The following is a 17,081-nucleotide window of genomic DNA, read 5'->3' on the forward strand; positions in this document are numbered from 1 at the left end:
GCTACTTCTCTCCTTCCTTTCTCTATTACTTAATTTTTCTACTCCTTCCAGTATTTTTCTCACTCCCTCTCTTCTCATACTTCTTCATTATTATTCACTAATTCTGTCTCTATTAATGTTACTGTTTCTGAATGATCTCCAAAAATTTTTAAAACAAGAACAGTAAGTATAAGGATAGGAAAAGACATTTATGTTACAAGAAAGACAGCTATAGGAAGTAAACAAAAAAAAATGTTACTCGCAATCCACTGCTGATGATGTCACTGACCATGTCAAAAATTATGTAATATATGACATGATCAGAAGTGAATTGTGGGTAACAGTATCTTTTCTTTACTCCCTATAGCTGTCTTTTTTGTGACATAGCTGTCTGTTTCCTTTCCTTATACTTACTGTTCCTTTTTTTAAAAAAAAATGTTTTGGTTCGCTTAAAGTTTGCGTACCGGAGTTCGAACTGGGAGCGAACTAATAGAAATAGAGCTTGGCAGAGTTCAAAGAATTCTACCAATTTTTTTTAATAATGGGGAGGTAGTTCTGAAAAGAACTTTTTTTTTTGTTTTTGTTGTTTTAAATTTTTTTAATTCGTTTTCTGAACATTTTTTATATTTTTGTGTTTTTTTCTGAACATTTTGTATTTTTTTTAATTTTTTGGGGGGAGGGGGGAAACAAAAATGATTCATCGAAGACGGCTCAACAGGAGCAACAAAAAAAAGAAGAATTTATTTTTTGGGGCGTTTTGGGCACACATGATTGTTGATGGCTCTCATTATAAGGGTAATGCTACTTTCGCGGTAGCAAAGTGTCTGGTTGCACCACACACAGACTTGCTTCACTTCCCCCATGTTGATTTGGATGTTCGGGATCACCTCCCTCGCCTCCGGTCCCGATACCTCCTGAACAACAGATCTTCTTGCCATTTCTGGGGGATTTTGTTGTTGGTCGCGAAGCTGGGCATTACTGTAATTGTTAGGGTGCCACCGATTCATGTGCCTGTGCATTGTATAATTCCCATAGCTGTACTTTTTGTCAGTGCCCCTTGAAAGACGTTCGCCGCAAATGCGGCAAAAGACGTATCTGGCATTGACTTTTTTTTGGTCAGCTGGAAATTTAAAAAATTGCCAGATGTAATTTTCTTTCCTGTTATATCTCCTGGGCTCTTCTGGCAAAAACTCAGGATGTTCATCCTCTTCCTCCTCTTCTTGATTTTCCTCCTCTTCTATAATTAGTGAAGCAGGTGGTCCTTTCTTCCCATGAGGAGGTGGAGGAGGTGGTGGGGGCACACTGGCTGAAGCAACCATTGAAGCCATTGATGAAGAATCAAAAAGGGTCTTTCTCTCACCAAGATGAAAGTCAGAGTGAGGAAAGAAGGAGGGGTTTTCATCATTTGGGAGAAGGAAAAATTCTAAACCAATGAAAAGTGTTAATTTTATATCACATGACCAAGTATTACATCATTAGGAAACCAAAAGTGAAATGAACCAATGAAAAGTGTTATTTTCGAGTCACATGACCTGCTGTGTTTACGTTTCGCGCTTTGCTCCGCTTTCCGGTCCATTTCCGGGTCCGCTAACTTGGCGCGTCCAATGACGTATTACGCGATAACGCAAAACGTCATGCGATCGTAACAGTTACGCTAAAGGAACGATTACCGGTTCGCGTACTAAGCCGCGGCTTTAAATTGAGCTAACGGGAAGCTGACCGGTTCGCAGACTGGGAGCGAAACAAAAAAAATGTTTTAAAAATATTGTCTAAAGAACATGACAAATATATTTCAAGATTTAAAGAAGTATATATTTTACAGCTACAGATATTAGCTTTTAAAAAACCATTGAAATTCAATGAAAAAACCATAGGTTATAGTCCATATATAGTTAGGAATTTGCATTTACAAAACCTTTAAAATTCAATGAAAAAACCATTGGTTTTAGGCCATATATAGTTAGGGATTTGCATTTACAAAACCTTATTTTACTCGCATAAAACCATTGAAATTCCATATATAGTTAGATGCGCTAACTATATATTGCGCACCCGCAATCCACTGCTGATGATGTCACATATTACATCATTCATGACATGGTTAGTGACATCACTGATGACATCACTGATGACATCTCAAATGACATCACTGATGACATCACTGACATCTCATTTGACATTACTGATTACACCACTGATGATATCATTTATGTGATAATACATCTTCAGACTCTAATATAACCTTAGATATACTCAGTGTAAACAGGCACTCACAGACTGTCACACATCCATGGAGTTACTCACACACCTAGTCAGCCATGCAAAGAATCAATCACAACTCCATTTCCTCAACTATATAGTTATACACACTTTACTTATTCAAACATATAGTAACACATATTTACTCTCTTATACAATCCCTGATACAAGCTCACAGTGATTCATACAGCCACTCACACATTCACTGGCTCTTATCCACAGTTATTTATATATGTCAACTCTCACATGTATTGTGTTTTACATACGTACTTACTTGCACATGTAGCACTGAGATATCCATTCACTCACCAACACACCCATGCACAGTCAACCGCCCATATAGCTGTTTCCACATGCACTCTTGAACTCATACACCTAGTGAATCAACTGCTTACACATCTATGCACAGAGTCACACACCTCCCAGCCACCCACACACACACTCAGCCTCCCATTCAAATACTTGGGCAACCAATCAATAACCCATACAGTTACTCATATAGCTACTGATCAACACATGCAGCAGCTTACACAACAACAGACATACTGATGCACAAATTAAGACAGTTTAGTCACTAACCCATGCACTCAGTGAGACACATTTAATCACTCACTCATACAGTCAGTCATGCACCTACTAAATCCTTCATCCAGACACTTATACATCCACTCATTCTTCAATATGTAAGACATATTTTGACTTTACAGAAACACACAGTCACTGGATGATGTCATCAGTGATGTCATCAGTGATGTCACTAACCATGTCATGAATGATGTAATATGTGACATCATCAGCAGTGGATTGCGGGTGCGCGATATATAGTTAGCGCATCTAACTATATATGGAATTTCAATGGTTTTATGCGAGTAAAATAAGGTTTTGTAAATGCAAATCCCTAACTATATATGGCCTAAAACCAATGGTTTTTTCATTGAATATATATATATATATATATATAAATATATATATATATATATATATATATATATACATACATATATACATACATATATATATCTATACTACTATTATAAAGAGAGAACTCAACCCTTTTGGCAAGGTAAACTCGGGAACCACAGCGCCAATCCAAACACCCGATACATCGTTGTAATTGGCAGGGTCTGTAGACGGACATAGGCTATATAAAATAAAAAAAATATACGTTATTTAAAATATTTACTTTAAAAGAAAAGTAGTCCCTTGGAAGTAGCGCCGGCCGGCCGCGACGTGCGTGCTGACATCAGGAGCCAGGGAGCTGCTGCTGCTGCTTCCTCCGCCTTCTTCTCTCGCCCTGGTCGGGCCACGCTCCCCCGCCTCCCTCTGGACAGGGCTTCGGCTCCTCACACTTCCATTTCAGGCCTGAGGCCGGTGGTGACAAGTTCCTCAGCCAGAGCCTCCCTCACACGCAGACACTTCCCCACACACCGTGTCTCCAGCGATGGTCCCTGCGTCTGTCTCTGCTCTCACACAGTGCTCCGCTGTCCCACGGAGGCGCTGTGTCTCTGATCACTGGTTGCGTCTTCCTTATGCATCTCTGTCTGGAGTGCACCGAAACGTTAGGAGGAAACCGGGAAACCTTCACCTGTATTGGGCCTCTGTTTGTTGTTATAAATATAATGGGCTGCTCCATGCTCATTTTTTAGAGGCTGCCCTGAAGGGTCGGGGGCTCCGGTAACTGGAGATGCTGTGTTTTGTAATTTACGAGGGGCAGAACCCACGAACACACCCAGCCTACTTAGGAGATGCCAAAGGGTGAAATCAACTGCGTGCGTTTGGAAGGAATAAAAAAATGGATTATTTCATTCTTTGAACGTGCTGGTGAAATGGAGTTTTAAACAGACTTAAAAAAAAAAACGAAGCAATGTGCTATGAGGAATACTCACCTGGCTGCCCCGAATGTACTATTCCACACCAACAACAGTGCACCACTTCAAAGGTATGAACTTAAAGGGTCGATATTTACTAAAATGAGAACTTTGTTTGCATATTAACAACATGAGTGGTGCACTTTGGGAGTTGTAATATTTACATGCGGCCACGTGACTCTACAAACTTTAAAAGCACCACAGGAGCACAATGGGGCCTTGAACGTCATGTCTCCCACCTGTGAGCAAGGCCAGGAGGCTGAAACGTTAGGAGGAAACCGGGAGAATGCAGTGGTGCTGTAAAGACTGAATAATTCAGGAGCTGTGAGCGGAGGATGAGGTAGGTGAAATACAAAAGCTACAGGCGGGCAGGAGCGGTGAGCGTAGGTGAAATACAGGCGGGGAGGAGCGGTGAGCGTAGGTGAAATACAGGCGGGGAGGAGCAGTGAGCATAGGTGAAATACAGGCAGGGAGGAGCGGTGAGCGTAGGTGAAATACAGGCGAGGAGGAGCGGTGAGCGTAGGTGAAATACAGGCGAGGAGGAGCGGTGAGCGTAGGTGAAATACAGGCAGGGAGGAGCGGTGAGCGTAGGTGAAATACAGGCAGGGAGGAGCGGTGAGCGTAGGTGAAATACAGGCGGGGAGGAGCGGTGAGCTTAGGTGAAATACAGGCGGGGAGGAGCGGTGAGCATAGGTGAAATACAGGCGAGGAGGAGCGGTGAGCGTAGGTGAAATACAGGCAGGTAGGAGCGGTGAGCGTAGGTGAAACACAGGCAGGGAGGAGCGGTGAGCGTAGGTGAAATACAGGCGAGGAGGAGCGGTGAGCGTAGGTGAAATACAGGCGGGGAGGAGCGGTGAGCGTAGGTGAAACGGTGAGCATAGGTGAAATTCAGGCGAGAAGGAGCGGTGAGCGTAGGTGAAATACAGGCAGGGAGGAGCGGTGAGCGTAGGTGAAATACAGGCAGGGAGGAGCGGTGAGCGTAGGCGAAATACAGGCGAGGAGGAGCGGTGAGCGCAGGTGAAATACAGGCGGGGAGGAGCGGTGAGCGTAGGTGAAATACAGGCAGGTAGGAGCGGTGAGCGTAGGTGAAATACAGGCGGGGAGGAGCGGTGAGCTTAGGTGAAATACAGGCAGGGAGGAGCGGTGAGCATTAAATGAAGCAAAAGAGGTAGCAAACGGTGCATTACAAAAGTGAGTGCATTACAAAAGTGAGAATCGTGAGCCAACAAATACAAGAGGTAGCAAGTGACGTGTGCAGGTTACAAAAGCGTACAAAGGAAACATAGAGGAATAATACTGCAATATATGGAGGAAGGCTCCGGGGGACCCACGGACAACGTTGGGGCGAGCGGGGGCCCTGAAGCCTGTTTGCTCCCGGACAACACAACGTCGGGACGGGCTGCTAATATATATATATATATATATATATATATATATATATATATATATATATATATATATATATATATATCATATGGGCCAACATTTTATCAATACTACAGAATAAACATGAATCAATTTATAGTGAGTATAAAGAATTAGAATCCCAGAATTGTGTCTGTTTTCATGCTTTATCCAAAGGGAACACTCTAGATAAAGAACATTTTATTAAGAGTTTTGACAGCATCTATGCTGCTTTGAATATCATTCTGACTAGAGATGAATGGTGGCTGTGAAGCGTAGCATGGAGAACGTGTTGGATGAGGGTAAGGAGACTATGTGGTCCTAATTTTACGGGCTCTTAGGGTGTTAGGTAGCAAAAAGGCCATCAGCATAATTAAAAATGTAGGCTTCACCGGACAACAAACCTAAAGATTTCTTCCACTACAATAGTGGTGAGCCTTGACTGTGGAGGGATCCTTTCCAAATCATTTGTAGTTGGCTGGTGAGATGGTATGATGACCGAAACCGACCTTTGTCACTCGATTAGCTGAGGATCTGAAGATCTTGCAAAGGTATTTCTGAGACCGTTCCTGCACTGACTTGTGGAACGAGGCAGGGAGTTTCTTTCAACCATATCCTAAAATGGACTACCTGTCAAGGTAGTTGCAGTCTGTGCTTTTCAGGCAGATGGTCCATGTTCCTAGGCCTTACCAAACTTGCCATTGTCTTTATAGTGAGTCCAGTATAGCTGGCATGCAAAAGGAACCACAAGGACCAGGGCAATCCTATAAGCTGTGGTAGGATCCCACAAAGTATTCTTAGGTAATGAAATATGCTTTTGAAAACGTGCCCAAGATTGGCCACCTTTCCCTATGGAAGGATCCCTTAGTGCTTGCTAGTGTAACAGTAGAATGTGGGCTCTTCCTGTCCTAGAAACAACCCCTCCGACTTCTAAGGAGTGTGGCCGAACTGGTTCTCAGGAATTCGTTGCAAGACAGGAGTCAGGCAGTTCGTGACATGTTGCTGAAACTGAAGACTTATGCTGTGTCTTATGGTGATTACCTATATATATTGATTGATGCCAGGACATGGGCAAGGAATATGCTACTCAGTAGATGATGCTGGCGGTCTTGGAAAAGAAGGTTGTCAGCGTTACTTGGTGGTTATGGTCGTCAAAGAACCATCCCAACAGCCCCTGTTCTAAATAAAGGCTTTTGGAAGGTTACGTGCATACCTTCACCTGTGCCTGTCAAACGCTTCTAGCATCTTGGGGGTGAAACTCTCACTTGTAGCAGAAGACTACTGATTTTTTTTAAACCAACTAAGACACCATTTTACCTGTCTGTCATATGTTGGAATCTGTATTTTCAAAATACATTGGAGAAACGTTGATTTAAGTGCACATTACATATAACAAAAAAATCGTGTTTATTTTGAAAGAGACTCTGCATGCTTCTCTCTTCTCCAGCTGTAAAACTACGATCAGCAAGTTTGAGGAATAGTACAATGAACTGAATATTCATGCATTAAAAAGTACTGATCAACAGGTCACGAATTCAAACCCGAGCAAAGCCCACTCAGCCTTCAATCATCCAAACAGTACATTGGGTAACATTAACATCGGTTATTTCCAGCGCTGTGCGAGTATTAGGCAGCTGTGGCTCTTCCGCTAAGGCCGAGGATCCTCTTCCCGCCTCTCCCCTCCCCCCCCACCCCCGCAGAGAGCAGGCTGAGGTAAAAGGGAAAAATACAATGATAATCAATTGGTTTGATCATAACTGTATTTTCCGGGTTTCCCTCTAGAGCCAGCCAAGTCTGGGCAGGGAGGGCAGGGCTTGGCTGTCATCAGCCAGCAGTGGAGGAGTACTGCACACTGTAAGTGCGTGTGACAGTTTGGTCGGCTGAACCGTCATGAACACTTAGGTTTCTCCAATCCGGCTGTGTTGCACAGCCAGGTTGGAGAAACAGCACAGACTCCCAGGCTCTGTCTGAGCGGCAAACCAAGCAGCTCAGAACAATCCTAGTGCTGCTCTCATGCTATTGAGAGAAACACAGGGATTGGGTGGGGAGCCTTTGCAGGTGTCCCAGGGACTGCTGGGACACAATCAGGAGAGAAGAGGAGCACTGAGGCGGCCTGCAGCGTAGGGAACAGTACATTTTTTAAAAATATCATTATTTCCCTAATCCCCTGTCCCGTCTCCTTCACCCTGTGCACCCCCACTTGAGTTTTGCAGTGGCTGCCACGGGTGTTAGGGGCCATTGTGGTTGGATGTGTCACACTGCAGCCCAAGGCCTGGTGCTCCAAACAGCACGGTGGGTGAAGAAGAAAGGAGGCCGGGTTAGTGGGAATAATACCTCCTAGCCCTCACACCCCTCAGTGGTGAGTTCAGAGGTACGCCTTCTCCTGCTCTTTGGGTAAGAGTAATTCTGTGGTGTTTAAGTGGGTAGATTTAGTCTTGCAGTTGGGTAAAAACAGGACTGGGAATCACAAAGTGAGTGAGATATTTTCTAGTGAGCCCACGGCAAAGTCAGAGACTGACTCTGGGCATGGGAGCCTGGTTACCCACTTTATACTGATGAGTAGTCGGTCTAACAAGAAGCTGGACCAGAGAGGATTTATCACATAAAATGAGACATCACTATGTAACTGCTTTATATTACTACTAGCAGCCCGTCCCGACCTTGTCCGGGAGCTTTCAGGCTTCCCCCTACCCCCGCCTGTCCCAACATTGCCCAGTAGCCCATGCCCCCACCCGCCCCGTCCCCCGCCTGCCGCCTGGCCCGACCCTCGCCTGGCCTGAGTCAATGGAGGTGTTAGTCCCCGTCCCCCGCCATCCCGGACCCCCGCCTGCCCCGACATTGCCTTTTGTAACTCCCCGTCCCCCGCCAGGCCCGACACCCGCCTGCTTACCTCAGCCGCCGCTCCTGAGTTGACAGCTCCTTGCCGCTCTGCTCCTCACCGCCTGTCCGCCGCCGCTTCTCCCCCGTGCCATGTCTGCCTCTCCGCTGGTCGCACCACCGCTGGCCTGTCCGCTGCTCCTCACGTGACCGCTCCTCACCCGCGCCATGTCCGCCGCTCCTCTGACGCCGCTCTGACGCCGCTCCTCGACGTGAGCACACACGTCGCGGCCGGCGCTACTTTGGAGGGACTACTTTGTTTTAAAAATACATTTTTTAAATAAGGTTTATTTTTAAACTTTATATAGCCTATAACCATTTACACACCCTGACGATTTCTACGGTGTATCGGGTGTGTAGATTGGCGCAGTGGTTCCGGAGTTTACCCGCCTCAAAGCCTGAAAGTTTCTCCTTTATTATAGTAGTATAGATATTGTATGTGTGACAGTAATACATTGAATACTACTTTACACAAAATCGTTATAACTGAAGGTGCTCTGCCACCATTTGGCTCTTGTGTACAGCTATGCAAAACTGATAAAAAGCAAATAAATAAAGAGGGCAGAGAGGAATAGTGCAAATTTGACCCACTGTATTTTAATGGCGAAACTGTCCTGCTTGAAGGGTTATTGCACTGTTCAAAAGACGTGTTTGGTGGAGAGTGTTGTTCTAGATCATAGATGGCGAAACTCACTCACGGCATTAGGAGGGTGTTGCCAGCAATCTGCACTCTAAAATGATCAACTCCAACGTGAGTAAAAAAAAAAAAGATGCATTTTCTTTAAATGTAAAATATTATCGTGTATGTTTTCTCATTACAAAATGGACACAATCCGTGGTAGGAGATGTTTCATCACCAAACCACAGTATACTGAATAACAGAAATGGATATGGACACCAGGGGCATAGCTCGGTTGTTAATTTTAAGTGGGGGTGGTGGTGGGGGGGAGTGGGAAGCTTCAGATTTTCCAGCAAGTATGCAGGCATATCATGTTAAAATACCTTATAAGAGAAGCGGTGCAGAAGTGGGTTTAAGGGGTTGGGGGAAAGGGGCCGGAGTGCAGATTGTAAGGGGTACGTAAAACACTATGGGGCCAATTCACAGAACTAACTGAAGACAAAATCCTAAACTTACTACTTTTGGTATTCACAGAAGTTAGGATTTTGTCTTAAGTTTGTCTTAAGACAAACTTAAGACAAACTTCAGACAGACTTCAGACAGACTTAAGACAAAATCCTAACTTGCCTGTCTTAAGTCTGTCTTAAGTTTGTCTTAAGTCTGTCTTAAGTTTGTCTTAAGTTTGTCTTAAGACAAACTTAAGACAAAATCCTAACTTCTGTGAATAAATTTAGGATTTTGTCTTAAGTTAGTTCTGTGAATCGGGCCCAATATTTTGTAAAATAACCAACACCTTTTAAGAACTTCAAAGAGACAACAGACAGAAGGCAGTGTGAATGCGCGCGCGCGTGTGTATAAAAATCCAGGCGAAATGGGACAGAATCCTTATCATACCCTACTGAAAAGGTCTGTACCCAACTATTTCCTAAATACACTTTGGAATATCAGCATTCCTGGATAACCCTGAATTCCGATTCGCAAAATTAAAAATGTGCATCGCAACTGGATTACTGTATGGTTCAGAAGTAGACTTGACAGAAGGAGGATAATGCATAGCCAATTCATATCAACACTTCACATTTTAGTATGAAGTATCAGACAGATTCACTAGTCAAATCTGGAGCTGTATTTCATTGCTCAGCTCACCTGTGCATACATCGATATTACAGGGTGCACGCCTAGCTGATGTGAGCAACAGAACACTGTACAATGGAGGGGGTTGTTGGAAGACAAGGGGAATTTGCATAATATCATTATATTTCACATATTTACATTACCGTAGTCACACAATTTTCAAACGAGTCTTGAAACCAGCATTCAAGCCCGTCTGGACGTCCCAGCATCTTAATATTTTCCACTATATTTCGATTTCCACGTTTTGCAGGACTTGTTTTAGTAAATGTAGATATGTGCCTTTGCATCTGTGTTTGAATAGAAACAGCTTTACACCACATTATGGCTGGAAAACTGCATGAACTTAATGATGAAAACCTGCCCGCAATGGAAGCCTTAAAACCATGGTGTAAGCGTGTTATGGGAAACGTGTCAGCACAGGTAGCAGATGTACACAATAAGGAAAAACAGCTTACTCTAGGATGGAATGGGTGGCCGCTTGTGGGTGGTAGCGATACTGAAGAAGGCACTGGTCCACTCGAATAACTCCTCCACCCTTCTCCAGATGGTCATAAAAGAATAGCAAGTCCTCTGGGACACCCTAGGGGAAAAAAATCACGCTGTTAAAAATGATCGGTATTCACAACAATTAAAACATTCCAAAGTGCCTTGTAATGTTTTCTGGACGAAATGAATCATCAGACCGAAAGTTGCGACCCTCTTGATCCTTAAACTGTCAAAACTGCTTTAATTGGTATTAACTCACGTACCCAACTAGGGATAAAAACAGCAAACAGAAGTGTCTGCAAATTGAGGGGATATCTAGAACATGCAGATCACCCCAGGGAGAACGTCACAAATGATGTTTTTTCTAAGCTTGTATGGTGACCCTCCACCCGCTTATGAGTGATCACACTGCAGATTAATGAATTTTCGGAGAAACAAACCGCTTTGTTCAGTTCTATGGAATTCGCAACCAAAGACATACATGACCTCCAGAGGTTTTAATTTATGAAGCCCCAATATTTCCCAGGACTTTAGCCGTCAAGACTGCAGATAGTCTGTTCAAGAGGCCTATAAGGGCATCCCAAAGCTTGCTCCCATTTAACTTGAGACAGTATTTTGAAAGATAAAATTCTATGGGGATGCATGACACACTAAGACAATATGAGAATTAGAAAAACAAACCATGACAAATCTGGCAACAAAGAATTAAATATATTCTCACGTCCACTTGGCACAATAAGCCACCGGGGAGACAACATTTCAGTTCTTCTGTGTGCAGAATGTCAGTCCCTGATAGGATTAATTACTTTACAAGATGAACTTATTTTAGCTGTGCAGAAGTCAAGCTGCAAAGCGCATATTACAGATGATAATGAGCAATGCCCTAGAGGTCTTGCCTAAGGAGATCATTTTGAGAGGCAGATAAACATGATCCATATCTGATAATAGTCAGGACGTAGATGTCTACATTTATATAGTGGAAGCATTAACAGCCTGATTCATGAAGCAAAATTGCGCCCGCAATAGCTGCGAAAATGCTATCGTGGGCGCAATTCCCATAATCGGAATTCACCATCAAATATGCGAATTCGCAAACACAGATTTGCGAAATCGCAAAAATAATCACAGAATGCCGGCAGGATACCAATTGCGATTCGGAAATAGCGAGAAAGCACAGATTCTGCGAAAATAATTGCGAAATCGCACATTACTTGCAATCGGTATTCATGAAAAATCGCTAATAGCGAAAAAGCAAAAAATCGCATTTTGCGACGCGCAATTTAAGGACAACCCAAAGCAGGTGGTAACCATCAAACCCATAGGAAAAAAAAGTTTGAAAAACCGTTGGCCAATCAGTAACTGGTGCAGGCCTGACCAAACACACTTAAGGGGAAGCAGCATCAGCAGAAGGAGTCTCACAATGCCCGGAATGTACATGGTGGTCAGGCGGCGAAGGCTACAGCGAGCAGCAAGGAGGAGACGCAGAATCCAGGAGAGGATATTCCGCCAGCGGGTCACCCTGCTGGGCCAGACCAGAGAGCAAATATACGCAAAGTACCGGCTGAATGGGGCTATGATCATCAAGCTAATACAGGACCTTGACCCCCTGATGCAGCACCCAACAAGGCGGACCAATGCCGTCCCAACACATGTCCAGGTATTGTGTAGCCTGCACCTCCTGGCCTCTGGGAGCTTCCAGGGGATAGTTGCAGTAGCTGGGGTGATATCCCAGCCCACCATGTCCCGCTGCCTACGTAGTTTCCTTGACGCAATGCTGACCCAGCTACACCACCACATCAAATTTCCCACCAGCCAACAGGAATTGGATGAGACCAAGCTACAATTCTACAATGTTGCCCGTTTCCCACACGTGATAGGATGCATTGACTGTACCCACGTCCACATTTGCCCACCTGCTGCAACGGAGTACATGTACCGCAATCGCAAGTCCTACCACTCCCTCAACATCCAGATGGTCTGCAATGCAAAGACATACATCACGGACATAGTGGCACAGTACCCGGGGAGTACACATGACTCATTCATATTCCAGCACAGCGGCCTCCACATACGACTGGTCAGGGGAGACTTCGGGGAAGGACACCTACTTGGTAAGTACACTTTGCCCACAATGTCACATTGCGAATGACTAGCTGCGCTGCACAGGCACTCACCCTCTGCTCCTCTCATTCAGGTGACAGTGGGTACGCCCTGCGTGAATACCTCCTCACCCCATACCTTAACCCTGCTACACCACAGCAACGGCGTTACAACGTATCACACATACGCACAAGGAATTGCATAGAGAGAACTTTTGGCCTACTGAAGAGCAGATTCCGCATACTTCACAAGACAGGTGGGGCCATGTACTACAGTCCTGAAGTGTGCTGCCGCATTGTGGCTGTGTGTGCTATCCTACACAACATTGCTACCAAGCGCCAGATACCTGTCGACATCTCTGGCAGTGAATCGGAAGGTGACGACCGTCGACCGGCCACCTGCACATGCGCGCCATGCACGCGGGGAGTACCCAGCTGAAGGCCACATACGTCGCAACCACATCACACTGAACAGTTTCTAGTGCACCCTCTACCCTCACCCCACAAATCACAAATGCATGTAAAATGTAATAATGACACAACGCCAATGTGTGCTGCAAAATTAAATATTATTGTTTCATTCACAATAATGGTACCAGTTTAAATGTTGTCATTGCTAACAGTACTTCAGCATACTGCTGTGTGAAAGGACAGGGCAGGCTTATACTCAGCCTGTGCCTGTAATAGTCCTATGAAGTCATGTGCGCCTCCTGCGCGTACCACCCAAGCGCCTCTGTGGCTCATCCTCATCCAAGGCACGTGTACCTGCAGTGGGCCTGGTGCTGCGTCTGAGTGCCCCTACGTGTGAGGCAGAGTGGCTGCTCACACTCGATGTCCCCTCACTGACATCATCACCCCCAACAGTGGCAGGTAGAGCAGGGTGTAGTGCTGTCACAGCAGTGGTCAGGTGCTCAAGGACCCTGGCCACATCCTCGCAGCACTGGATGAGTTGCGGCTGCTGCGCAAGGGACCGCCGTGATAACTGTGAGGTGGCATTGCCTATAACATAATTGGACCTGGTGTAGGCCGTCAGCCGGGTCAATAGCTGACGGTGGCGGCGGCGTGCTGCGTTGCGCTGCGATGTAATTGCAGCAGTGTTGGCCTCCATGGCTGCAGTCATGCGGGCCATTCCCTCCCCCACACCTGCCATGGCTGCCGTCATGCGGTCCATCCGGTCCCCCACTCCGGCCACATTGCGCCCAATGTTGTACAGCTGTAGCTGTATGGCACCTTGCCGGCGTGCCTGCAGCTGATGTATACGGAGCATGCGTCGTTCCACGCTCATTCTCGCCAGCCGCTGTCCATTCCCCCTCCTGCTGATAGGTGCATTGGTCTGCAGGCGAGACCTGCCACGCCTGCTCTGCTGGCCTGACACAGTGGGTGGCTGCTGTGTTGCCGCTGTCGCGGGCCCTGATGTTGAAGCACCAGCTGCTGGTGGTGTCACGGTAGGCGTTGCTGGTGCGGCAGGGGCTGGAGGCACACTGGTAGTGGGCCTGGCTGCGGCAGTAGTTGCTGCGGCAGAGGCTGGGGGCACACTAGTTGTGGGCCTGGCTGCGGGAGTAGTTGCAGCGGCAGAGGCAGGGGGCACACTAGTAGTGGGCCTGGCTGCGGGAGTAGTTGCTGCGCCAGACGCAGGAGGCACACTGGTGGTGGACCTGGCTGCAGGAGTTGTTGCTGCGGCAGGGGCTGGTGGCTGTGTATGTGGCGGCACCTCCTCCTCATCCTGTGCCTCCTCATCTATTTGCAGCCTCTCGCTGTCGCTGCTGTCTGCGCCACCTGTGAGGGGAAGTGGACGTTCATTAGTTGCATGTATCTGTCACACGTGCAGTTGCTACATGCATGCTGGGTGACATTCCCTGACTGGCTATGGCTTTGCGTACTTTGGAACCTGTCTGGCTGCATTGTGGTACTTCTACATTGTGGCCACACTACATGTCCCACAATGCTTCAGGGCATTACCTGATGTGCAACGATGGCATGACTATGGAACATTATGGGAGGCTATATGGTCATGGACATTCATAGGGGACAGGGTCGCAGTCGCATGCCACTTACCTTGGATGTCTTGGGTGGGGCCGGATGAGTCCAGACGAGTCACTCCGATGCACGCCTCAGTCTCCAGCGTGTCTTCCACTTGGTCCTCCAAGGGGGTGTTTGGAGGGACTGTAGGTCCTCCCCCTCCAGTGCCCAGGGACTCTCCAAGCCTCTCAGCCACCTTCTCTTTGGCACGACATCGGAGGTCGTACCAGCGTTTTTTGAGTTCGTCCAGTGACCTATCGGCCACACCCACAGAGTTCACCGTGGACGCTATACCCTGCCAGATCCTGCGTTTTTCCTGCTCGGGCACCCTCCTAGAGTCCTTCCCAAACAGTTTGGAGTGGTTGGCCACCACCCCTTCTATTAAGTGCTCCAGCTCCTGCTCGGAGAATTTTAACTTTCTCTTCCGCCCTGTGGTGTTGCTGGGCCCAGGAACTGCATCCTCAGACATTGCTGCACTGTAGTATCAAAGTAGAAATCCAAGCAGAATTGCAGGAGCTCTCCCAGTTGCTGACTCGAGGTCTGCCTCACTGTGGTGAATGGGGGTGGGAACTGGCTGCTTCCTGGTTGTGATGTCATCACTGTGCTCGAAATGCGACTTCCCGTTTTCCCGATCTCGCGATTTTGCTATCTCGCTTTTTGCGATCTCGCAATTAGAGATATCGCTATTTGCGACATCACAATTCCGGCACGGATGTAGTAGGAAATTGCATTTTTTCTGCGATTATCGATAATCGCAAACGGCTTTTGCGGCCGCGTGCGAATCGCTTTTTTTTGCGCAAAACATCTTGAATTCCGTTCTGCGATTTCTCAATTGCGATTCGCAGTTTTTCCGCTAATTGAGAATCGCAGATTCCAGTTTTCATGAATCAGGCTGTAAGAGACCTTCAAAAAATCGCAGCCACCAGAAACTATAATGGTACCACATATAATATAGAAACGTGCCCACCAACAACCCCATCATATCGAGTATAAAAGACTGCCAACCACCAATTCCATCATACCTTGCACAAGAAGCTGCCCAATATCAACACCAAATATAAAATGCTGCCCAACAACAAGTACGTTGAACAAAAAGGTTGTGCATCACCAACACCACGTTCTGTATAAAAAGGAGCATGCCACCAACCCCACCACATTCTGTATAAAATGGTGCTAGCACCAGTGCTTTAAATGGACACATCTTCCTAACTGGAGAGTACCAATACCCTCAAATCAGAAATGGCTGTCCATTAAAAGGAATGTCTAACAACAACCGCACTCCATTGATAATGAACCATTGCTCACTGCCAACCCCACCATATTTCTACAAAATAGACGTCCACGTCAACTTCTCTATATTTAGTGTGAAAAAGTACCCATTGTATCCAGTTAAAAAGTGTCCTCCATCAACTCCCCCACGTCCCCTATAAAAAGTCACAGAACACCAACATACCAATCAATCAATCAGGTGGCTTGTAAAGCACAACTACTCACCCGTAAGGGTCTCAAGGCGCTGAGGGGAGGGAGCTGCTGCTCCGTAGAGGGCGCTGTGGTTCAGTTGAAGAGCCAGGTCTTGAGGTCTTTCCTGAATTGAGACTGCGACGGTGATTGCCTGAGGTGGAGAGGCAGGGTGTTTCAGATATTTGCTGCAAGGTAGGAGAAGGATTTTCCTCTGCTTTGGTCTTGTGGATACATGTGATAGTAGCAAGGATAAGTTGGGCGTAGCAGAGATTTCTATTGGGTATCTGGAATAAAAGGCGGTGGTTGAGGTGCACAGGTCCTGCATCGTTTAGGGCTTTGTAAGCATGTATGAGGAGCATGAAGGTGACTGGTAGCCAGTGGTGGTCTCTCAGATGGCTGGTGATGTGGCTGCGGTGGCGGATGCTGAGGATGAGTCTGGGGGAGGCATTCTAAATGTTCTGGTTTCTTGACGAGTTTCTGAGTGATGCCGGTGTAGAGTGCGATGCAGTAGTTGATTCTGCTGCTGATGAATGTGTGGGTGACCGTCTTTCTGGACTCACTGGGGATCCACTTGAAGATCTTTCAGAGCAGGCGTAGCGTGTGGAAGCAAGATGATGAGACAGAGTTGATCTGGCGGCTCATGGTGAGCGAGGAGTCCAGGATGATGCTGAGGATCCGTGCGTGATCTGTGGGTTTGGAGGTGCGGGGGTTCCAAGTGCTGCGGGCCACCAGGAGTCGTCCCAGGCAGAGAGAGTGGAGCCCAGGATGAGTACTTCAGTCTTCTCTGAGTTGAGCTTGAGGCAGCTGTTTTTCATCCAGGTCGTGACAGCCTTCATCCCGTCATGAATTTTGTTCTTGGCGACTATGGGTTCGTTG

At 46.4% G+C, this 17,081-nt stretch overlaps 1 protein-coding gene across 1 annotated transcript in view; it reads right to left on the reverse strand.

The window, feature by feature from the left end:
• Positions 1-17,081, reverse strand: part of QTGAL (queuosine-tRNA galactosyltransferase) — a 2,104,007-nt gene that overhangs the window by 421,987 nt on the left and 1,664,939 nt on the right. Inside the window, exon 8 of the mRNA XM_086930605.1 lies at positions 10,596-10,720. Within this exon, the coding sequence (XP_086786731.1) occupies positions 10,596-10,720 (125 nt within the window). The remainder of the gene's footprint in view (positions 1-10,595; positions 10,721-17,081) is intronic.

Source organism: Lissotriton vulgaris, chromosome 7 (genome assembly GCF_964263255.1).
Source record: "Lissotriton vulgaris chromosome 7, aLisVul1.2, whole genome shotgun sequence".
Classification (NCBI taxonomy): Eukaryota; Metazoa; Chordata; class Amphibia; order Caudata; family Salamandridae; genus Lissotriton; species Lissotriton vulgaris.